We start from the raw sequence: 25,818 nt of genomic DNA, 5'->3' as shown, positions 1-25,818 counted from the left end.
GATCTGACTCATTAAAAGCCCCCAGACATGTGAACACTTTTCTATAAACGCTGAAAGGTTTATAGAAATACCCGAAGGACAAGCCTGAAAGCCTAATAGGGAACAAATGTTTGAGTAATAACAAATAGAGCAGTGAGGGAACTGGATGCTTGAGAGGAATAAAACGAATATTGATAAAAATGAAAGAAAATTACAGTTTTAATGTCAGCAAGACGGCTTGTTGAGAATACCAGTTAATGTACAGATGTTTATCTAATTGAAATATATTTGTGATATTGACTAAGCTGCAGTACTTCGGAAATTGAATCCTAAACTCATCGTTTATGTAATAATCTCTCAGCATCAGTTTCAAATCACTATTAAAAGAAGATAATATTCTCATCATCTAGAGACAGCTGAGATAAATAATGAGATGATAAACTGTTCATTGGAAATGTACACAGCAGCCTTTCAGGCGTTAAGAAACTGCTGGTATTCTCTGATTTATTTTTTTAAAGAAATTTTGTGAACGAATGAGCAAAATTTTCAGCAATTGTGAAATTTCAGCTATTTTCAAATAGAATAGAAACACATTCCACATAACATCAAAATAGGAAGAAATAAACATTGAAATTATTTTCAATGTTTCAATGACTATCAAGTGATAGTCTCTTTACTTAAAAAAATAAAATGACTAGTAAAAGTAAAATGTATGGGTTCAGTAAAGCCACTTTTCGAGTTGGCATTTTTCAAAACATTATGCAAGAACTGCCTCATTCACACAGCGAGATTTTAAAACTATTGGTTGATTTTCAAATCCAGAGAGAAGCCAAACATGATGATGGAAGATTATAACATGTTTGGTCCTACAGTGTGTGGGCACGGTGTGATTGGTAATGGGCTTTCAGAGAGACTTTACTGATTTTAACCACCACATGACCTGAATATTTAGTTTGCAAACTAAATATTTAGTTTTCTAACTACAGTAAATATTTAGTTTGCTTGCAAATTAATATGTAGCTTGAAACAGTGGCGTTTCTAAATTAATGAACATGCTGAAAAAAACCTTTGAAAAATTAACCTTTTGTGTTTTTTCTCTTATTACAAGCTAAATATTGCTGTTAATTTTTGACTGTTTACCTTTACAAGCAACACTTTATATCATTCTCTTCTCATTACCACATAATGTACACAAATTAGCTTTGGTGCGTCACAGAATCGGCCTCTAAAAATCCCGTGGAATTTGTTGTGCTAACATCACAAAATGTGCAAAAGTTTATAAATACTTTGGTGGAGCACAGCATATATAACAATTTGTTCTAAAGCTGTACTTTGTGTTGCTCCTAATTTGGGTTTACTGCTAGCCGTGGATTTCAAATTGTCCACAAGAACATTGTGTTACATTTAGTTTGGTAAATTTGGTTGTTGATATAATTAGATATCAAGAATGCTCTCTTGTCGGCTAAGAACGTCTAAGAGGAAAACATTTTCTCTACCCTGCTCTCATTTTGAAATCATCTCCTTCTTTCCCCTCAAATCATTATTCTGCTAAATGTGTTTTTTTTTTACAGAATACATTTAGGTTTTCTCTCTGGCCATGGAATAAAAATTTGTTGTCAACTGCTGAATAATTTAAAACACTGAAGCTACCACATAGAACAGAGCTTTAAAAGAAAACACAGGCAAAACAAGTCCAAGAAAATCCATGGAATATCCAAGTGGCCTAAGATCATTGCAATATTCTTTGTAAATATCAGTCATGATACTGAGCGCAGCGCCTTTATTAAAGGTCCCAAACACACGTGTTGCAATCGCAGAGAGGCGTGTTTCTGTCTTTCTCTCTCTCTCTCCTGATTTTATTTACCGGTGATTTAATACAATTTCTGCTTTCCGGAGAAAGGTGACTTTTGCTCGGCCGATGATAAACGAGGTCTGACAAAGAAAGTGAGTCTGCAGACACTGCAGTTTTTGCAGCCTAATGCAATTGATGAGGGAGCACTCAAAAGTTGGGCTTCATATTCACTCTGTTTTTAGAAACAATATGAAGCTGTTATTTGTTTTTGTTGTTTTTTTTCTCCTCAAAATCTCAGACCAGAGGTTTACTCAAGTCCCACATATTGCATTATGTATTGTTGAGATCCTGGCAGCGCCAACACTTTCTCTGTATTCTAGTTGTCCACTCACTACTTCTGCTTCTTGTTTTTGGTATGATCAGAGGTCATGTTTTAAATAATTTTATAACTATTTAGTTTAACACGCCTGGAGCAAAATAAATGAAAATAGCTTACACCACCAAATTTTCGGTGAATATTACACAATTAATTACATTTAAGTGTTCTATTCCCCATGGATATGAAGTGGCTTGTTTACAGGCGTGAAATTGAAATAGAAAAAATAAAATATCAATGTGTTGCTGTGAAATGTAGGTATGAAAAGGGGGATCAACGTGAAATCTGACATGAGCAAAGGTTTTGACAAAAGTATTTGCAGTAGTCACATTTTTAGAAACATGCAAACTATCTGAATTTCCACAACTGTGTTATCAATCTATTAAAAATTCCTCCACTCAATGTTATTAATTTAAGCAAAAGATGTTTTGCAATAAGCATCTTAAGATGTTTTGTTTTTTTCTGACTCTTTGTCAACGTATTGATTTAAAAATGTGTTCCAAAATTTGACTGTCAAATACAAGTTGTTCTGTTTTTTAATTAGTTAATAGCCTAAATCAGACAATTGAAAGTTGTTTAATGGTAGCATATAAGCTAATTAAATCTTGTTCAATTAAATCTATTTGATAAAAAATATTCAAACTTTTTTCCAGAGTCTTCCACTTTTGGTTTAGACTTTATCAGATTACTTCCAAAATGTTTCAGATAATTTATCCCACCTGTTGCTAATCTTTCCCGTTTTCTTTTTATATCTGCGTGTCGCAACCCAAGTTCTATTGCTCTGTTGTCACAACAGCAGAATCAGATGTGTCGTTAATTGTGCTCGGCGCTCGGTGAACAAAAAGAAATAGGGTCAGAACCTCGACTCACTAATGATGCAGAGAAAGGAACGGCTTTGATGTTATTATTTGTGCCTACGGGCTTGTTTAGGGAGTGAGTGTTTGTATCGAGCGCGATTTACTGTAGGTTTACCTCCAGCCTGGTCATTATTAATTTGGGACAGAGAGGACGGAATATCTTGTATTGTCAGAATAATTTTCAGACTCGTTTGTTTTGCTGGCATATCCGCTCCCAGGGTTTTGCTCTGTTTGATAATGAGGGAGACGGATAATTGAAAAATTGACTTGTAAAGGTAAACCGCGGTAAATTAACATCTGAAAATGATTTATTTAAAATGTGGACTTATTTTTGTTGTGGTTTGGGAACAAACAGATTAAAATTTGAATAATCAAATGAAAATAATAAGTGGAAATGTCAGGTTAATTTTGGGCTTTCCGTGAGTCTTCCGTGCCATAGCAAGAAATGCAACAATTTTAGAGTCTAAAACATTTTTAATGGGCGAAAACTTGAACTAGAAGTTCAAATAAAAAGACAGACCATTGTATAAACTAGAAAAATGTCACTTATGTTGCAACCTTTTGGTATCATTCTCGTTGGAATATTTCACCTCTCCTCTTTAAATTGATGCAACCTTTGTCATTTTTTTATGTGGAAATTGTTATAATGGGTATTTATTTGTGTGTACAATTTAAGGAAAGAGGCATATTTAACAATTTGTCTCATAAAATGGGGGAAAAGTGAAGTGTTGTTAAGGCTTCCTATATTTGCATGTTTATAATTATAACTTGTAGGATGGACTGATACTTTCTTAGACCTTTATTTTCATAATATGTTTAAAACTCAACAAAAGACCTTCTGCTAAGACTTATGTATTTAAAAATATTCCTCCTTATTGCATTTCTGTTAAATTTAGAATAGAGCATAACGTTCTTCTTCTCACATATGCTGCTCTTAATGACTAAGCTCCAAGGCAGGTTCTTCAATCACGAGGCTTGACTTTTGTGCATCCAGCTTTCAGTTTCAATCAGAGGCAGACTTTCAATTTTTACTTCTGGCTTATACTTTTGTTTTTGATCAAGCTTGCTTGAGTGATCAGTGCCTCAGTTATATCCCGCTACAGGCATAAAAGCTGGAGTACACGGTGCAATGATGGCTGCCTTTTCATACATGTCAATGTATGGCTCCATGTAGATCAATTACCAGATACAGTTACCAGTAACATCTGTGGTTTTCTGATTTTATGTCCTCCCAACCTCTGGCTGCTTTGAGGCAGATGGAGGCTCTTGCAGATTCATCCTGTTAAACTGCTTCCTGCTGTTGGCGTTCACTTTCTCAGAACGTGGGATCAAAGTGAAAAATGAATTCTCCCTGGTGTTTTTACATCTTTTGATAACTTTTCACAACTTGGCTTTTTATCATATCCTAAAATTAATTTCATGAAGTTGCATTGTATCTATATCAGATTAAACGTAGACTAAATGTATTACTGCCATTTAAACTGGATTTGAATTGTACTTGTTTATTTAAAAATAAAGTACCATTCCACACAAATAAAATAAATTGAGCTGACTTTTGAAAAATGCGAGTGCAAAGTGTGAATTTCATATACTAAATAATTTACCCTTTGTTCTGTTATGTGTTTTTTTTATCATCATTTTGAATTGCTTTCTGTATTATTTGTGAACATTTTTCAATTTCATTGCATCATGTTTCAGTTCTCAGTGGCCAGGAATCACGAGGGGTTTTGAGGAAAATCAGCGACATGCTGGAGATGATTATGAAAAGAATGGATGCGCTGTCAAAGTTGGGGAACGCCACTGACACCCACAGGCTGGACGAACTCAGTGTGGCCTTGGACAGGTAAGGGACAACACAGACACAAACGGTGCCGTTAGCAATAGTGGAATAGAGGATGTTTACTTTACAACTTGAAACTGAAGATTTCCAAATGTCTTTCAAATGTGGAAACAAATATGTTTCAAGTCAAATCAAAAGGCAAACTTAGTTGGCCTGTTAATAATAGAAAGACACTTTATCAGAGGTGGATGCTGTGAAAAGATGCAGAACTAATGCCCTCCCTTGTTTACAAAATGATGCATAATTTCCAATCATATATTTGCACCTTATATCTTCATATAATATTGACAGTCTGGAAAAGCACAAGCACCATCTGCCTCTTTGCTGAAGCAGCTTTGATCCGGTTGGTTATAAATTACCAATATTAAAGCATGATCGGTACTAAAAACTGTGAAACAGAGTAACTTCAGTTGCTGTCCGGTAAAAGAGTTTCTACAATGTCAAAAGCAATAAACATGATTAATTCCTAAATGTTTGAAGCAATGGATCAGGAGGATTTCAAACTCTGACTGCTAGCTAATGCAGTCATGCAAACATTAGTATGTACAGAGATTAAAACATCATTTTCACGGTTCTTTTTTTTACTTCCTCACATTCCTAAGAAGATACAACTAACATTTTTTTTCACAGTGATTAGTTTCCTCTTTGAAGACTTTTACCTTGTTCTTCACAGGCGTGAAATGAACCATCATAAGCCTCCTGACACATTAACACAACAAATAATGTACAAAGAGATATTACAGTAACTGATATGGCAATCGAGTCTGGTATCTGTTGCTGAATATGGGCTGAAAAATGGCGTTACCTCACTTGACCTCAACCTCTGCTTTTAAAAAAAAAAAAAAAAGTACTTTTCTCCCCACAATGATTTTTACAACCACAGTATAATTTTCTTTGCAGTTTGCCCAGCAGATATCCTCTCAGCCACATACATCTTACAGTATAATTGGCCTCTCAGGGACTAAACTGGAAATGTTAGTGACAAAGGCCAAATACCTTTGTTGGGGAAAAGAAATCATTGTTTATGGCACAGAGTCGGTTTGACCCGTTAGATTAGAAATGGAAAAACTTTACTCACTTTAGAGAAACTAATTAAGATTCTTCTCTGCTCTCCAAAAGCGACCCTGTTGAACAGACGTAATCTTCAATGGAAGACTGCATGGCTGTTCATTTATGTAGCTGGTCATTAACCTGTCCTGACCTGTTGCAATGTCAAGGTAGTTGATTATAAAAAAGAAGTTTAGCTTCGGCTTGATGTCCAGGCTGTGTATGCAAAGCACTTGTGCTTTGGGATTGTGCAGTTGTGCATTAAATAGCAGCTAGATTCCTATTCATTATTCTACATAAACACAAATGCGCAATGATGATAACGCATCAGCCTCAATGAAAACAGAGCTTTAGTTTAATATGTCAATGTAAAATGTTAACGATACCCCAAAATACAGTTGTTACGTCAGTGAATATTCACCTATTGCAGCACAGGAAGTGGCCATCATTAACATCCTGTGTTGATGAGTTGAGGTTTGAAATTAAAAATGATTATTTGTTTTAAATTCAGTTGCATTACGTGATACTAAGGGTATGGAAGCAGAATACCCGCTTTTAAATCTGTCTAAATATTGTTTTTCTCTTGACTTTAAAAGTCGTTTGCAAGTTTATTAAAAAAAGAATACAATTTTTTAAATTAATGTGTTTGAGTTTTTTTTTTTCCCTCTTGGGACATTTTTTTCCCAAAATGTGAGCATACAGCAAAAATGAGTGATGAGTAAAACTTGACTAGTCATGTTTCTGTTGATTACTTTTGACTGCAAGAAATGTATTGTTTAATTTCTACAGCAAACAACCAACAGAGTGGAAAAGAAGCAAGTCTTTTCATTTACTTATTTATTTTGCTTGGCTTAGGCGCTTAAGAGTAAATGGAAAAAACAAAATTTGAATACAAATGAAACAGTTTATTTCCACACATGATGTATTTCTCAATTATTCCATTAGTTTGAGTTTGCACATAGCTGACCAGCTGAATTTCTGCTCCTCCCAGCTGAGCTTTTATAAAAGAGCTGTGGCCGCTGCCTCAGACTCGCTCCAGAGCAGTGAGTTTTCTAAGATAATGGAGATCTGTATCTTGACTTCAAGACTTCCAATGGTTTGCCAACATTTCCAAAATGCAACATGTTTCCATAAAAATAGCTGATGGCATAAAAGAGATTTACATTTAGTTTCCCTCAATCCTTGTTTCCTGTTACCTCCTCAAAATCTATCTTAGTTGTATCTATGTTAGTTGTATCTTCTTACAGCCTGAATAAAATGTTCATATTTCTATTTTTAATTGGCAAAAGAAATACCAATCTGGCATTCATTATTGATTAAAGAAAAATGTCAGCCCTAAAAAACGTTTAGCTTTTTTTGCATTGTGCCTGTAAAGATGTTACAGATTATGATCTGAGGTTGGAGTACAAGGCAGCAGCATGAGTCACATTTCAAACCCAAACCTATTCTCTTTGTGCTTTCGGCTTAATTAATCACTTCCTGATTAATATGCCAGCAGATTTCAGGCTACAGTGGTCAGGTCAAATTAATTATTTGCTCGCAACATATCATCTTCAGACGCATTCCCTCCTAACCTAATTAAAAATTCTGATTTACCCCACTATCTAAATTAACAAATGATCCACATTTCAAGCGTCAAGTTCTGGAAATAAAACAAATGAGGGATTTCCTCATTTGTTTTTCCCCTTCAGAACCGAAACACCCGGACACGGATGGACTCTGTAGGCTCTACTTCAACAGCAGACTTTAAAAGTGTGTGTAATTTTTAATTCCTCGTGTGCTTTTGTGTGTCCATGTGTGACAATCAGGATTCAGCCTATGGGGCTGGTGGAGCGGATCCAGGCCATAGCCCAGAACATGTCGGACATGGCGCTGCGGGTGGAGCAGATCCTGCAGCGCAGCGTGGTCCACAGCCGAGGTACAGCTTTAAAACACGCATGTGTGCACATGCAGAGGACACAGAGAGAACATCAAACACAGCCTCAACCCGTCTGATAAACACACCTGTCAGTCGGCAGCACATCCACTCTGAATCTGGGCTGTAATGCTAAGCGATCTCACCCGTGCGCTTCAATACTCTGGGTACATGCCGGTTGATTATACCATCTATGACAGTCATTATTTACTGATTATCCTCTATTCAGGCAGCAGTGTTGCTGCCATATTGCGTAGTAAACTGCCTTCTGTAGCACCTTCGGATCCCAAAGATGAACAGCCATCTTGTTAATCAGGTCCGGGTTATGTCGCGTTCATTAATAGCTCTTGTTCCCAGCTACTTTATAGTGCATAAAATAGAAATCAGACAGCGTGATTGAATTCATGATTTAATTTCCCGCTTTATATCCTCACCCTGAACCTGGCTGAAGACAATTTAAGACACAGTCATTAAAATGTGTCAGATCATTTCTCTCTGTGTGTCTGATGCCATTAAAACAAAATGGGGTGAACCTTGCTGTGCTTTTTTGCAAAGAAACGAGGTGCCAGATTTTCTGACGAGAAATCTGCCGTTATCATGCCAGTCAGATGAACTGAATTTGTGCCATTTTAAGGCTTCGGAAGAAGCCGGCGGAGGAGCCACCACCGCTCCTTAATTAGATGTACTCGTGCTGAGCTTCAAGAAAAGAAAAATCAGGGAGAGGAGGCGAGGAGTTAAGGCAGTGAGAGGGAGGAAGGATAGATTTAGTCATCGACAGAAGTAGGGAAAGAGGATGCGAAGAGAGAAATAAGGAGGCAGGGAAGAAGAGAGGATTGGTGATTCACTCTAATATGGAATATCTATAGAAAATAACAATTTGGACTTACTAGGTCAATCTGGAAGGGGGCTTCTTAACTGGACTAATTCTCCAAATTATGTCTGCTTTCCCTCATTGCTGATGATGCATTATTGATACTAAAAGCAAGAAGTTGCCACCTGAATTTACCTTAAATTATTGCAGTGATTGAGCTGCAAGCTCCTTTTTTTTCTTTTTTTTTTTACCTCTGAAAGTAAAGGATTCTTGGAAATAATCTTATTCCAGATGAGGAGTTTTAAAAGAGTGTGTAATTCTCTGGATCTTTCAATATTAATGCAAAATTCTCACAAAAGTATGTCGTTTTGAGGATTTTCTTTTGTATAAAATTGTATTCTATTTTGAAAAGTGTGCTGTGATCATGTACAGTGGATTGCAAAAGTATTCACCCCTCTTGGCATTTTTTTGGATTTTGTTACATCACAATCTGGAAATAAAATGATTTTTAAAGGGTTTGTATCATTTAATTTACAGAATATACCCACAACTTTGAACATTTTTATGTTTTAGCAAACAACAAATGTGACAAAATGACAGAAAGTTCTCGCTCCTCAAAGCAAAACTGCTCCAGCTCCTTAAAGCTTGTTGGTTTCTGCTGGTAAACAGTAATCTATCAGTTTGACCACAAGTTTTGAATTGGATTTAGGTCTGAGCTTTGACTAGGCCAATCCAATGTATTTACATGTTTTGCCTTAAACCGCCTTGCGTTAGCAGTAAGTTTTGGGTCATTGTCCGGTTAGAAAGTGATCCTCCCAGAAACAGATGACTGACAGACTTAAACAAGTTTTGTCCAAAAATATCAATGAATTTGGCGGCATCCATCCTCCCCTCAATTCAAACCAGTATCCCAGTCCCTGCTGGTGTTTTTAAGGTGATGAGGTGTGTTGATTTTGTGCCAGACAGAGTAGTTTTTTTTTTTTTTTGTTGGCTGAAGAGTTTGATTTTGGTCTCATTTGTCCAAAAGCACCTTCAGGGTTACCTTTGGTCTCTGTGCTGTCTCTCTGATTAATGCCTTCCTCGCCCGATGTGAAAGTTTGTGGTGGGTGGGGATGTGTTGGCACATTTGTTGCGGTACAATATTCTTTCTATTTGATGATAATGGATTTAGTGGCGCTCTGGGGGATCAGGGATACCGACACCCCACACCAAAAACTTGCAGCTTTTGTTACAAAGGAAAGTGATTCAATAAATGATTTGCTACAGAGGCTGAATACAAATGATTGCCCCACTTTTAACATTTATATTTGTGCAAAAGTTTTTCAAAACACGGCACAAATAAACAACAATTCAGTTCAAAGTGCTGAATTAAACTGAATTGTTGCGTTCCTTCCCACAAATACACATTAAATGTTGGTCTGTCCCTTGAAGTCTAAAAAGCATACGTTGACTTTTGTGAATAAAATTTGAAAAATTAAACGTTTCATTACATTTTAATGCTTTTGCAAGCCACTGTAAACCAATATAACTCTATATGTCAGTCAACTTATGTGTGCTGTGAATCTTACTACAGACTTTCAGACAAAGCCCTGTAGGGACCCTTGACCTATATTCTACTATATCACTGTTCAGATTCTTGCTAAGAGTGTAAAACCTGATCACAATTTATCCCATCTCAATCAATCTTTGTTTCTGCAGCTTTATTGTTTAAATGAATTTCACTGCTAAGCTGAAGAAGCTGCACAATAGTCTGTACTCTCACCGATCCTTCACAAAGGCTGGTCTTGCTCCACTATAGTTCATTCTTCAATTCACTTTTTATATCTTATCACTTTATGTACAGAAGCTATATTGTAGTTTATATTTAGATTTTTTTAAAGTGTGAATGGTGTACACAGAAGTCTTTGTATTGGCTTGATGTGCATTATGTGCAATTAACTAGCTTGAATAAAAGAGCTAAAAGCATAATAGCCAACAGGGAATTGACCAACAGACTCTTAGGACACAAAAAGAAAAATGTTGTGATGACAAAAAATTAAAAAAAGTTCAATCTTTGGGGCAACAATCCCAAACCAGTGAGTGACTATTGCCTCAAAAACAAGTTTCTAGCATTTTGATGTTGTGATAGCATACTTAAACTGTGTTTTACTGCTGCAGTAGTCTGCAGACTTGTTGGCTTGGTGAGGAATATGAATAGGTTATATAAAAAAAGTCTAAGTTGAGCCAGAAAAAGAAATGAAGAAAAATGACAAAAGTGTACATAGAACCTAAAAAAATCTTTACACGGAAGATAAAATATGATGAAACAAATTTGAATAAAGATTTGCTTTTGTGTTCTAAGGTAATATTTACAAGAAAAGAAATCAAAGTGCAAATTAATTTTTACTCTGATGCTGAAACATAAAATCTGGAAACTTTTATTGCTCTGTATTTGCTGTCATCGTAAAACACTAAACAAGAGAGATAAAATTCAATCTTGGATAATTAGTGTATTTCCAGTCAAGCAGAAAGTCATAGAATGAGCCTTTATTGCTGCCAGGAAAGTGACAGTAGAAAATGCCTTCAAATAAGAAGACTTTTTTTTTATTATTATTGTTACATTTGCACATCAACACAGTTGTCAACACAGCATTTCCATTTTGTGGCCACCGTTCTGTCTTGACATGACCTGAAGTGCCACTCATCATAAAACCTGTGGCGACGACGCGTCATCGAAATCTGTTTTTGCATGACCGTTTGAAAATGTCAGTTTCAAATAAATCAATTCCAGTGGAAAATATTCTGATAGATGTCACCAACAACTAAGTTAAGGTTGACAATATACATGACATGCCAACATAACAAAAACTTTATCTTAGTGGCCCTGATTCAACCCTTTAGATTTCATGCTGCAGATTCATACAAAATGTGCATATATAGTTTATTCAGGCAAAATTCAGCCTTTTTTTTTTTTTTTTTTTGGCTGACATTGCAGCTGCTGTCTCTCAGTCAGTGACAATCAACAGATTACCAATCTTCCTTGAGTTTCATACTTGTTGAGTTTTCATACTTGAAGTTCTGTAATTAAAAGAAGTTCTCACTGCGCGTGCTCAGGAAAAGAGCTTCAGTACAATAACACTGAATGAGGCTGCGGAGATTACACTGATCTGCATTGAAGTGGCAGCAAATTACATCACAACAGACTTTTATTTTGTTAGTGTTGGATTGAGTGGAGTTAACTTAAGTGAAGAATTCCCTGAAGTAAAAACAGCAGGGATTTGAAACATTACAATTTTATTGAATTGCAATCATTTGAATTAATTTGAGGTGAGAAGGTGATTTGATGTAAAAATGGACATCGAGTGAAATCAGCACACTCGATGTACCAGAAAACATTTATGTGACAATTTAAGAAAGAACCTGAAGCAATTTCAAGCTCCTTGTCCTCAGTTGTGATGAAATTGGAAAGACACATGGACAAATACCTCCTGGCTAGAAGCTTTTATGGTCAGAGGAGATAAAGATTGAGCTACTTGACCAGAATCACAAAGTATCTTTGGAGGACACAACAGGTCATTTATCTCAACCCCACATCAGAATTGATAATGACATTGATAAAGCAGGCAAACCAAAAGGTTTTGAAATGCCAATGGAGTTACCCCTATAAAAAATGAATGAACTCCACATATCAAAGTTGGGTTTTCCTAATTTTCATTTTTAAAGATCATTAAAGCAGTGAAGCATGGGAAATCCTTAAGTGTGCATGTTTATGTCCCTATCTTTACAGGTAAAGATGGAGTCTTTGGATCCTGTGAAACTCCCAAGGATCCCCATTATCCAGACTGCACCAGCAAGATGGATGTAAGCCTGAAACATTTCCCACAACAAGTATTCGCCCAAACCGACTCACCTTGCTGCAACATAAATTCTTAAAAATGGCTGAATGCGTAATGATACTGCAAAAGTGACATGTCTGACAAGTCTGTTTGCAGCAAGAAAAGGAAGGAAAATAAAGCTTCATGGACAGACATATTGTTAACTTATCATTCAACGTCCTCAACGTTTATTAGCAGCTGATAAAGATATACAAAAAGACATAGATTACATCTTTTATTGTAGTAACAGTCACACTGAAAAACATTGGGGGTTTTTTCAGTCTTGTTTGTAAGAGTTATACTTATTTTTATATTTTTTTTAAGTTTTATTTGTTGCTCTGGATTTAAATTTGGTCAGGTTTAGGTTAGCAGCTACTTCATTGTAGTAATTTTCTGCCTTCCTGAATGGGCTGTTGTCTTGTCTTCCCCATTTTGAAGAATGTCCAAGAGATTGTTGTGTAATTCTGCACCATGTAATTCAGATGATGAGATAGAAACACTGCAGAAGAGGAACACCATGTCAGGAGCAAAAACACTCAGCTATAGGACACCTTAATAAATATATATTTTTAGGTAGATCTGTGAATTTGAAATCTTACCCTGTATGCATAGGATGAAATGTTGAATTACTATAAAAGTTAACATTTATTGGATTGCGATAAATCAAGAGTTTTATTGCAAATTTAAATTATTTCAGTAGTTCAACTCCAAAAATGGAAACATGGAACATAAAGATGGTTCAGAAATCTGTGTAGTTAGATGATTATAACTTCCATCTAATAAAAAAACCCAATATTTTTTTTTTTAGAATATTTTATATTAGACCTGTAAAAAAAAAAAAAAGTGAATAAAAATTGCACACAGAAATGTGGGCCTGCTGATCGGTACCTCTGTGTACTGGAGAGTATGCAATCAATACTTGCTTGGCACTTATTTTACATAAATTACTGCATCCGCGCAGTGTGGGATGGAGACCCTGAGCCTCTGGCACTGCTGAGTTGTTGAGTTGGCCTACGATGCTTTAGCAGCAAACCTTTGATCATCTACGTTGTTGTCTCTGACGTCTCCCAGCTGCTTCTTGACAATCATGCATAGATTCTCTACGAAGTTTAGCTCTGGCTAAGTGTTTCCTGAGCGATTGAGTGCAGTAGGGCGGATAGACTGTTGTACTCTTTTGGACTTGATGAAGCAACGTAAGTCAATCAATCAATCAATCAATCAAATTTTATTTGTATAGCACATTTCAGCAGCAAGGCATTTCGAAGTGCTTTACATCAGAAACACAAAAACACAAAGTCATGCATCATGGAATAAACAATACATTGTTACATATTACATTTCAAACACAATTCTGAACCGGTGTGTTTTTAGTTGAGATTTAAAGGAAGTCAGGGTCAAAACCAGCCGATAATACCGCTACCTAAATCACCACTAACTGAGGAAAACTTGGATTATGTTTTCTCCACACTTCCTTTACAGGAATTTGATTTCCAAATGAAAAGCAAAATTTCCTTTAGTCTTCAGACTAGTTTTAAGGGGCTATTTCACAATTTTGTACACCTCTGTCCTACACAGTTTACTTCCACTCAACTTTCTGTTAAAGTGCTTGGCTACATCAGCATATGAACAACTAACTTCTTTAGTGATGAACTGCTGTACCTGTACTATGTGTTTAGGCCAAATCATAACACACCTGTTTTATTGTTTTTGGTTATTAACGGAAATAAACTTTTTGACCTAAATCACAGGAACAAATGGACTTTTCCAATGATTTCTACATTTACTGTGATGCATATTTAGCACATATTTAGTCTGCTATTAAATATTTACATTCTTTTCATCCTTGAGACAAATAACTATCATGCCTTTCCAGTGGATGCGTGCTCGTTGGACCTCGGATCCCTGCTACGCGTTTTACGGCGTCGACGGCTCCGACTGCTCCTTCCTGATCTACTTGAGCGAGGTGGAGTGGTTCTGCCCCCCGCTGCCCTGGAGGAACCAAACTGCTACACCGACTCTGAAGCCTCTTCCCAAAAGACAGGTACAGAAAAAAAACAAAAAACTTCTAGATCATTAGTTTTATTTCTGCAATAAGACAGCTGGCTGAACAGGAGAAACAAGCAGACCAACGGTGTCATTACAAGTGGAAGCATTTGACTGCTAATGCAAACACATTTGTTCAGTCCCCGGAAAGTACTAATTAATAGTTGCTACCTCTTTACATGAAATCTGGCTTCACAGCTGAGCTGAAGAACATTAGCGGTTTGTTTCTGAGCAAATTAGAAGGAGATCCATGGAAAAGGAATTGGATTATAAAAGAAAAAACCTTTTGGTGGATAGAAAACTGCAGGCAGATGTCTCTACCGAGGAAACACATGTTGCTTTGTATTCACCAAATGCTAAGTGCATTTTTGAAATCTTTTCTAAATGTGTGAAAACTTGTTCACAATATGCCACAGGATGATTTGTTTAATCCGACACTAGACAGTGCATGAACACAGCTGTTTTTCCTCACATATACCTGGCTGTCTCCTCCAGTTTTCACCATCAGCTGATTTTCTGACTCGTTTAATTACTGTATTTTATGCATCAACAACACGATGCTCTGACCCGACACTGTTACTCTGCGAGGGCCTCCCCAGCTGTCTCCTCCATCTCCTCCTCCTCCTTGTTTTTCTCCCCTCACAGTTATGTACAGCTGCCATGATGGGAACTGATGTTAATTCCCCTTGAAGCTCTGTTTTCTGCTCTAATTGCTGGCCTGCTTCCTCAGGGATAAATCCCAAAGGCTTTTCTTAAGGCGTTCTACATCTTACTGAGCTGTACACAGGACGTTCTGGGGAGAGATAGAAAAACATCAGTGACGGCAGCGTACAATACCTTCGCAAGAATTTACATTTCCTTACAGAGAATGCGTTTTCGGCACCTATTTCAGGAAATGTTTTCCCTTCACAAAGATGAAGGAATCACATGGAAAACGTGCTGTGATGCAGGACCTACACATGTGGACAGGCCATTTATGAGGTAAAAACTGGGATTCCCTCAGGCTTCCAGCTGGAAAAGCCTTGCCCCAGGGTACAAACACATAACAATTTGACATGCTCTCTGCACTACCGGAGTTTTAACCAGCTCCAATAATAGAAAATATCTCTCTCAAAGAGAATAGACTCATCTTGTCATTTTTCCGCGTCGGTTCTGTTCTGCTTTGTTCCTATAGTCTTAAGGCTCCATGACGGTTCACACAGAAGGACGTCTTTAAATTTACACACCAACTTTTTTTAAGGAGAGTCTCTGCGTTCACATTGTTCTTCTCGCTCCTTCATCCAGGCTGTTTTCCAGTCCGACATTGGCAGTCTGCTGGAGCAGGTGGGAACCGGAAAGGAGTCTCTGAGCTTCATGAGGAGACGCATACGCAGGCTGTCGGCGCAGTGGGCCTCCGCTGCCCGGCGGCTGGATGAGAAACTCCGCAGCCTCTGGAGAGAGCAGAAAAGGGTAAACGGGGGTCTTTCTCACACAAACACACACACAGAGGTTTATTTATTTATTTATTTATGTTTTTGCAGACACTATCGGATCAAGGTGTGAAATTCTTTTCAAGGTGGCTCAGGTGGAAGACTTTCTGAATCCATATGAGGGGTTTTCCTAGGAGCCAATTTGAAAATGGTTACATGCACATCTCCTGTGGTCTCACTCCTGTTAAGAAAATATGGGCTTATTGTTTTTTTATTTTGCTCCATTTATATGAGAAAGACAAGGATGACCTTTGGTGATGCGCAGAGATTTCCAGATGAGCTTTTTCAGAGGAGAAACCACAAAACCAACTGCTGAGCAGACGAATAACTAAAGAAGTGTTTGCTGCTGCGCATGCTGTGCCCTGCATTAATACGGTTTTATTGTTTGTTTATACTGCTACATTACATACCAAAACAATGTGTTTTATAGCAATTTTATGAAACAGATGAACACAAAATAGTGCAATGCTGTCAAATAGAGAAAAAAAATGCAGTCTTCAACATTTATTTTTACTTAAATATCTGAAAAGTGTGGCTTGCATTCATATTTAACCCCACTGACTCCTCTAACTAAAACCTAGTTGTTCTTTTGTTCTTTGTTGAACAATGTTAATGTCTGACATGTTTTTGTAAACACTTCTATGATTAGTAGAAAGCTAACACTGGACATCATGATGAGAACAGATTGTCCCCATGTTGAAGCAGCATGCTGAGGCGATGTTCTGTATCCAGTTAATAATGGGAAGATTGCACGGATAAAAGCAGGGAAAACAACCTGTGGGAAGATGCAAAAGATTTCACACTGAGATGTAAGTTTTTAACTTCCAGTACAGTGACGACCTTCAACATACAGTCAGAGCTACACTGGGATAGTATAAATCAAAGTATTTTTTCTATGATAGTGGCATAGTAAAAGTACAGGATTAGATTTTGAGGTTCAATGAAAATACATGCCACAAACTTCTAAGACTTTTATCTGTTTAAAAAAAAAGGAAAAAATAGTGTCTTGTCCACGTCACAATTATTTATTACTCTACATTAGCCTGGTTTTATTCCCTCACACAACTACCATTATTGTATTTTTGTGGGTCAAGTGGTGCTGCTCCCCTACCAAATGCTTTCGATCTTCTGCCTCTGAAAGTAAACAGCACTTCATAAATATCTTTCAAAAAGACAAACATATTTGTTTGTTTTTTTATTTTCTTATATGAATTGACAAGAAATTATTTTTTCTTGCTTATTTTGGTAGATTTCTCACTTTCTTTTGTGTAGTTTTCCTAGAACTCTTGAAATCTATTTGGTGATTCAACAGAGGAGAACAAAAGTCTCTCTCATTATACGTCTTTGGATGAGTCGTGTACAAGGAAGCCAGACAGTCCTTTAATGCCCTTAAGCCTCGCTGCTGAGTTCCCCGAACAGTATGACATTTTCTTGGACTAATATTTTCCTCTCTTATCTATGGCCGCCTGGAGTGAATCACACAATGCTGAGTAAAAGGCGTAAAAAGATAATGACAGATAGGAGCCTCTTGCAGACGTTCATCGGCTTTTGCACGCTTTCACCTCTGACATTTACGGGGTAATTTCCACCGAGTTTCTAAGAAAAAAGCGTCTCATTAGACAATCTAATGGCAAGGTTATGAGATATTTACAAGGCGTATTTCAGAAATATTTATAACAAATTATTGTTTTTCTAAAAAATGGGCGTTGTATACCCTGATCAAGTTGATGCGTAACTCAACACGTGAACTCGTCCAGCAAAATTTGCAGTACCGTAATTCCGCCACATTTTGCGTTATCTGAAAATTTCCAACGGTTTCTAAGAGGGGAGACGTTACACTTTTCTGCCAATATCGGGTTATTACAGTAATTTTATCCCAGCCCTAGCAGGGAGTGAAATTAATCGGGGTATTAGTTTAATAGACGTAAATGGCGAAAATAACTTGTTAGATGTTGAAAGTTCCAGCTGTTCTGGATAAGTGGTCAAATATATTTATTCACAGGACATTTAAAGAACTGCATACAACAAAAATAAGCAAAAATGTCCAGGTGGACATTTGAAAATTAGGTCGTAGAGGGTAAAAGTGCCATTGTTGCGTGAAGAGTCATTGTCCTCCTATGAGAGAGACAGCTTTGTTTGCTGTAATGATATGTTTGACAGAAGTGGTTACTGTCAATCAGCAGAACCTTCCAGACTTTGCCTCCATTGCTCCGACACTGAGCTTTGCAACAGGAACAGAAATGAATAGATTTGTGTGGTGGGGAGATGTTTTACAGAACATCTCGTACCAGTCTGTTTGTTTGTCATCTTTATGCTCCAGTATGCTGTTGTTAGGATCTGGACAGCCAGTAATTCATCGAGCAGCCAGTATTTACCGCTTACTCTCTCCGCTGAGTCATATGACTTGACTTGATTAGAAGTGATCATATTCCTGTGGTGAGAGGCTGATGTCTGGAAGAACAAATCACTTGCTTTGGTCTACGCTGACAAAATGTTCATTATCTCTCTCTATGATGGTGTTCAAAAGCAGAAGTCCGAAAGGAAGAGGTTTTTCCTTGATTTCTTGTTAATGCCAGAATCACATTATAATGAGCGAAACGGCTCACATAACTGAGACGGGCGTGCATCTTTGAGTCTTATTAGGCTCCCTGGAAACTCCTTTATCCCCAGTCAAGCACTTGTAAATGCTTTGATTGTACGTTTTATAGCATACAATCAAAACAAATTAAACACTTCATGGACATCACAGCCATGTTTATACTGAGATCTACACTGAAATACACCAGTCCAGCATGAACTCACACTTTATCTGTCATCATTATCATCCTCCTACCATAAATCACTTTTCTTCCTGTGTGCATTGAAAGATGTTTAAAAAAACTGAACTTGTGAACATAATCTTTTAAATTCTGAATAAAAGCTTTCACATTTTTTATCTTGTATTGGTTCGGCTGTATCTGAGATAAGATGTCAATGGTTATTTATTGTTTAAATTAAAACAGCAACACATAGATTACTTTTTGCACCAACTTCCCTTTTAGCATGTTGAAATATTAAACTTACTGGACAGAACATGATTGGAAACCAGATATTTATATATGGCCCAAAATCTGGTGATTTGTGCCACAACTCGGGCGTTGCTTTAGAATTTCCACATCATGTTTTTTCCTCATCATCCATGCACAGTGTAAAAAACACCAGTCCAACCTAAAGCAAAAATACTACAATAACATGATACTTCCAACTCTATGTTTCACAGTTGGAATCAGGGTTTCCGCGAGTGTATTATAAGCCTGGCGGGTAACCAGGCTTTACTTGTGCCCCCACCAGGCTTAGCATTGTTCATTTATTTTTAAATGTTTGCATTTAGCAAATTTTCTGGGGGAAACTTGAGGGTGGTGTCTTCAATCAGGCAAGCTTCGTTTGTTGGATGTATATCAAACAGTGATAAAAAAATACTATATCGTTCAACAGACAGTTTAACTTTAGTAATAAATGACTTCCTCCCTCCCAATGTACCAATATGATTTGGCAAAAAGACCCGTTTCCTCTCCAATCAGATTGCTGCTCTTAAAATTGGGGAGACACGGACAAGACATTCAGGTAAGACAGATTTGTGTTGATCTTCATGAGTCAACCAGTGACCCCACGAAGACAAGCTACTTGCTTAAACTTTGTGCTTTTATGATCACAACAATAATTCAAAAGCGTTAAACAACAGGAACTGAGCCAAACAAGGCCGAACAAGGAGCCAAGTCAATCTTACCACTACACACAGTGAGGAGGATTTCCATAAATCTTTGCCAAGTTTATGTATCTTAAACTATTCACCCAACATTTTTCATTGCCCTCATCACTAACCCCTTCAGTAGTTGTCGCTCCTGGTTAAAAAAGAAAAAAAAAGTGTGATTCATCTTCAAACTATTCATACTTTATTGGCGCAGAACTAGACTTTGAAGTTCTCTGATGCTGATCTTTGAAGATCATTCCTTTACATAAATCACAAAAATAATTATCAATATAAATGTTTTATCAACATTAGATTTCATGAATTCATTGGGATAATTTAAGAAAAATCTAAAGACCTAAAGTTTATGTTGCTTAGACAGTTTAAATATTTCTGGGTGTGTTTGTGGGACAACATAAATATTTTTTTCATTTAATTTTTTCCCATGTTTGAAGCTAAACAAATGTAGAGGATGCTGTTCTTGCCAATGGATAAAGAAACAAAATTGGCAAATATCACTTTGGATGATGAAAACTGGTTGATAGAGGGGCCACGTTTTATTTTTCCCTGTTTGTGTTTTGCACTATTGTGGCAGTGATTAATGCTTAGAGATTTAAAACATTTATTGAACTGAATATCCAAACTGACAGAGAACATTTCCTGTGAGTGTTTACTAAAAGTTTTGTCTGAGACAAATGTGTGGCTGGAGTAAAAAAAAAGAAAAAAAAATCTGTTAAAAAGTCTAATTTTATTAACTATTTAACAGGCAGGGAATTGTATCTTTCCCCATCAGCAATTAAACTGCTCATGTATTACTGTAGGAAGAAATTAGCACTCCACGGGTCAATTTTAATTTCAGATTCATGGAGAGTTGATTGTGTTTTCTTGGAGTTATAGTAGAAAGAAATCATCAGTCTGCTTTTTTTCCATTACTCTTAGAGTCACAATTAAATTAAAACGTGACCAGTGAGTCGTGTTTGATATCTTAATTCTGTTAGACCCTAATCTATTCCAGTGTCAGTAAACAGAAAATAAACCGTAAAACTGCATGGATGCCTGCTTTTTTTTTCTTCTTTCTGTCCTGAAAAATGGAAGTCAGGAAAACTCTTCAATTTGATTAACATATTTTCAAGGTATGGATAACTATGAGAAGAAAATGTGGCATTAAAGGATATTGGTATTATTCAAATGTGTCCATCCATGAATATACTCCTCTGTCAATCAAACGTGTTTATTTTTTTCAGAAATTGACTAAAAAGTTGTTTGAACCTTGTTTGAACCTGTAAAAATAAGGAATTGTGATCTGCACAAACTCAAAATTTAGTAGCTTTCTTTTTTTTTTCTTCAGATTTTAGTCCATGTGGGCTTTTTGACCGAGGAGTCTGGAGACGTTTTCAGTCCCAAGGTACTGAAGGGCGGTCCTCTGGGTGAGATGGTGCAATGGGCCGACATTCTCACCGCTCTCCACGTGCTTGGACACGATGTCAAGATCTCCGTTTCTCTCAAAGAACTGCATGGGTAAGCTGCTATAGTTATTGTGAAATTGCTCTGTTTTTAAAAGGTAGATTCATCAACGGTTTTCACTCCTTCATAGGGGGCAAACTGGAGATTTCTACCTCACACACTGTTTGTTTTTTATTATTTTGGCTGCAAAATAGTGCTGTCAGTTTATTATCTTGTTAAATTCTCCCTCTGCAGAAAGCTGTCTAAGCCTAAAGGCTTCTCGTGTGCTCCTCCTTCCTGTTGTAGCCCACTGACCTATGAGTGAAAACTCGCCTGCTCCTAGTCATTACAAATACAGCGATGCCGGATATTATCGCGTTTGCTGAAGTCAGATCAGCAGAATTGGATTAAATATATAAATTAAAAAAATTACTATTTTCCTGTCACACTGCAGGACTTGAAAAAGACGAGTCTCTGTGCTGCCTTGGACGACTAGACCTAGTAATGTGTCCCGGTTATTGGGCACTTCATCCTATGCTGTGGCCAGGAAACGCAGGCATTGATGAGTTAGTGCCGCCCTCCGATCTTAAATTTCAGGCCGTGAAGAAAAGCGGATCTGATCGGCTGGTTCCAGGGAAACCAGCGAGGGGAGAAAGACTGCGGGAGACGCTTCTGCTGGCCGCGCCGTTATTTATCCACTAATTGGTGTCGCTGTGTATTGAACCCCAACTCTCTCTGTCTCTGCCGGGAAAAAGCAGATAATTTTTTATTATCTTTTTTTTTTTTAGAAAACCAAACAAGTTTGAAGGCTAGGACTTATTTTAACTGCCTCCTTTTTTGTGTTCGCACAGGCAGAAATACTTCATCGTTAGTGTTTTTTTACGGAGGTAAGGCAGGATAACATTCAAGCTAATATTGGATTGTACTCAGCACCAAATGAAACATTCATCCTTTGAGCAAATCTAACAGATGGTGGTAACTAATAGAAAATTATTCTTTTTAATGCTCCGTCCACCCCTCTGGATCAAAATACAACCCAGCACACACATGCCTATTTATTTCCAACCAGTTAATGACAGACGCCAGAAAACTATAAATCTCATTTCTGTGGCTATTAATGAGCAGGGGAAGAAAGCATTTCTCTCCATCTCTACTCTTACTCTCCTACACGCTATTAAATTGACAGATCGTTATGTGGGTTGTGCTCCCACAGAATCCCCTCAGGCTTGTGTCTATTTACATTTTCAACCCTTCGCCTTTCCGTTCAAGCTTTGAAAAGGAGCTTAATATCACTGGACAGGCTGCTGAGGTAGACAGAACCATTGATAAGGGCAGCGGCCTTTCTCATAAACAGATTGTCCATGCTGGGAATTTATTTACACTCGCGCCGTGCTGCTGTGCCGCATAACATGCAGTAATTGCCTCTGATTGGCAACATTCAGCCGCTGAGGCGTATCCACTTTGAGGTGTCTTTGGCTGGTGTCTTCTCTTTGGTTTCCTGCTAGGACAAATCGGTTATGTCATACTAGAGACTTTTGAAAAAATATGCCTGGTCGTTAAATCATTAAAATATGTTTTCTGTTTCACATATTTCTTCTGTTTTTTTTTGTAACATTAAATATTAATATTTCAGATTATGAAATATAGTAATATAATCAACAAATTAATAATGATTTAGTCCAGTCCTATATGAAGAAGAACCCGCCACCTGATACAAAATAGTGTTCTTTTTTTATATTCCAGTGGCGGAATATTTGCACAATTTTCTTTGCATCCCAGATAACTAGTCTTAATTCACCAATATTAGAGAGTTACTTGTGTGACATTGAACCACATCATCTCATTCGGTTTTAAATCCAGACTTTAACTTGGCCACAGCAAAACCTCCATAGAAGACAGAGAGCTCATTGCCGGTCTCTCTCCTTCAGGATTCGCCGACAGCTGACCAGAACTCACCGCTTGATCGTTTACAGCAAGCTGCACAAGTCCTCAAGCAGCAAACATGCACTAGTTCACTCTTCTACTACCAGATTTGACTCAGAACAATGATTTAATATCTTATAAGATTAAAATATTTAAAAGCAATAAAAAAAATATATACAAATGTGAGCTAAAGGTATGTTTCATCCCTCCTAAAAGGCTTAAACCTACTCTGAGCATATATCCCAATTTATTCAACATGACTGTGGTTGCTTTGTTCAGATTTTACACTTATGATGTACAGTTTTTTTTTCTTTTAAATCACTTATGTTTGTTAGCATATCAACTTAATATGTCTGGCTCACATGTATCTCCCAGTAAAACAGAAAAAGTGATAATATCCTCATCTGACAAAGGTTCTTACGTTAGCCACACATGCGTTATTCTGTACATCCACTAAGTCCAGTGTTTTGATTCCAACCTAATACTGGATTCTTAAATCCATCTCAAACATTTTGCTCCATGCAGTGAAGTGGAAACAATTTATTTATGGACTTGTTTAATGTCACTACAAAAGACACAACTAAAGTGTGTGCAAGTCATCAAAAATGCTGCAAAATGCTGTTTATTAAAATATTCTGATGTAACTGTTTTATATGTGCTAGCTTTGCTCCCTGTGGAGTTCAGCATTCATTTTAAAATAATAGTGCTTGGTTTTAAAGCGGTTAATGGTTTGGCACAAGAATTTCTGTCTAATCCTCTGACTAAACACTCAGTTTTCTCCATTTTCATGTTTTTACATATTAGTCATTCCCCATACAAAGCTGAAATTTAAAGGATATCAAGCTTTTCAGGTTGTGACCTCAGGGGGTGGAACAACATGTCTCTGCAGATGCATTTGGTTGAATCACTAGTTTCTTTTAAATATCACTTCTATTTGTCCAGGCATTTGGCAAGCATTACACTAGCATGGACACTAATCTGCTTTGAATTTATGTTTTTAATATTAATCTTGAGCTTTATTAGCTTGTCTCCTCTTGCCTTTATGCTCTTTTAGACAGTGGTTTAGATTTTTATGATCTTTATGTCTTGTACAGCACTTTGTGGATGTGTCTGTGAAGAGTGCTTTATAAATGAATTATTCATTCATTTATTCATTGCTAGAACAAAAAAAAAATGTAAAGGGGAAGAAATCAGATTTTAGAGTTGCATAAACTTATTTAAGTGACTGCTAATGGTTGCCGTGACCTGGCAAATCATTGGGCAGCCATTTGGATTCAAGTGTTTACAGCTACTCTGTCTTGAGCTGCAGTTGCCACTAAATAAATCTTGTATTCACTGGTACAATGTGCTTGTCGGTGCTTTGTGGATAATGGATCTCGCTGTATTTTCTCAGACAAGAAAACTCTGTCACCTGGATACGTTTATTCGTGAATGTTCCTGTGTTAACATTGCAAAGTGGCAAAGGTTGAAATATTCAAGGGGGCCGAATACTTTCGCAAGTCACTGTAGGTGTTCCCTGGTTCCTGGTTGTAACGTTAAATTTAGAAACAAGGCTCTGGTGTTTGTTTATAAGTGTAGCCGTTTCATACATAGGCCTCTCTTTGCAAGACATTGAGTCATGAGAAGAATGGCAATTTACGAGTGGCAGCAGATGGAGACAGTAAGTACACTTTTGGTTCCCATTCTGGATTTATTGGAATTGATGTCAAGAATGAAGTGGCCTTGAAAAGATTCGTCATTTACGCCGACACTCATGGCACACTAAGGAGTCCGGAGTGGAAGGCAGCAGGGGGGGGGGGAGTAATGGCTGTTTACAGAGGGACAAAGACACCTGTCACTTCCGCTCGGGAATCTCCTCCTCATCTTCTTTCCCGAGCGTCGCAGGTAATTAGCCTGCAGCAGAGCGAGAGGCAAGACGGCGCCTCAAGACTGAATAACTGGAGGAGGGAAATGGAAAAAGAGCAGGGAGACAGCTGCTGCACAGCGATGTGGATTTCTATGGGGGAAACCGGAGAAGTGTTGTAAGCACAGTTTCACGCAATAGTGCTGTCATCCATAAATAATCTGAAGAAAAAACAATATTTCCATTCTTTTCCACACACACTTGCTGTTCTCCACTGCAGCAAAAGTCACTGCCACCTCTCTCGCAGTATGACGCCACACTTCACTCACACTCCCCTTCTTTTTTTTTTTCTGAGCCTGAAATTTATTTTGACATGTTGTTGTTGCTTCGCGTCACCCTCCTCTCATGTGCTCTGGGTTTTGCATGCAGAGTGGGAATCTGACTTACAGGAGCCGTTTGCAGACTTCCGTCACATTTGTGTCTGGTGGCGTCTCCGCGGTGCGCCTCAACTCAATCGGCAGGTAAGATGGGCCTCAATCTTGCCATAGCAGTCCAGAGGAAATTACTTGAAACTAGTCAGTTTGAGGATCGAGTGCAGCTGAAATTTCCTGTCGCCTCGAAGGCGATGGCAGACATGCACAGCCATTGTGATTTGTACAACCGTTTTTCCCTTTTGGCCCTTTCAACGATCCCTTTTACACTTCTAGTCTCAGGTTGTGCTTCTCTCTAAGATGCACTTGTAGCCCGCAGCCTTTTGATTGATGTTTCTGTGGTTGGAGATGAAAAGTAGAATGGCGGCCTTGTTAAAAATAGGTGGCTCAATCATCAGAGTGAGCAGTGAAGAGAATTTTGAATTTTTGAATTTATAATAAACGTTTCTTAGTTACATTTGGTTACTG

At 37.4% G+C, this 25,818-nt stretch overlaps 1 protein-coding gene across 1 annotated transcript in view; it reads left to right on the top strand.

Moving 5' to 3' along the window:
* LOC129363650 (alpha-1,6-mannosylglycoprotein 6-beta-N-acetylglucosaminyltransferase B) overlaps positions 1-25,818 on the top strand; it is a 68,201-nt gene that overhangs the window by 12,685 nt on the left and 29,698 nt on the right. Inside the window, exons 3-8 of the mRNA XM_055035879.1 lie at positions 4,703-4,847; positions 7,700-7,809; positions 12,384-12,457; positions 14,345-14,512; positions 15,799-15,963; positions 21,059-21,228. Of these exons, the coding sequence (XP_054891854.1) occupies positions 4,703-4,847; positions 7,700-7,809; positions 12,384-12,457; positions 14,345-14,512; positions 15,799-15,963; positions 21,059-21,228 (832 nt within the window). The remainder of the gene's footprint in view (positions 1-4,702; positions 4,848-7,699; positions 7,810-12,383; positions 12,458-14,344; positions 14,513-15,798; positions 15,964-21,058; positions 21,229-25,818) is intronic.

This window comes from Poeciliopsis prolifica, unplaced genomic scaffold, assembly GCF_027474105.1.
Source record: "Poeciliopsis prolifica strain line A6 unplaced genomic scaffold, Auburn_PproV2 SCAFFOLD010, whole genome shotgun sequence".
NCBI lineage: Eukaryota > Metazoa > Chordata > Actinopteri > Cyprinodontiformes > Poeciliidae > Poeciliopsis > Poeciliopsis prolifica.
The sequence above is the reverse complement of the archived record's forward strand: the minus strand, read 5'-3'. Positions and strand labels throughout refer to the sequence as shown.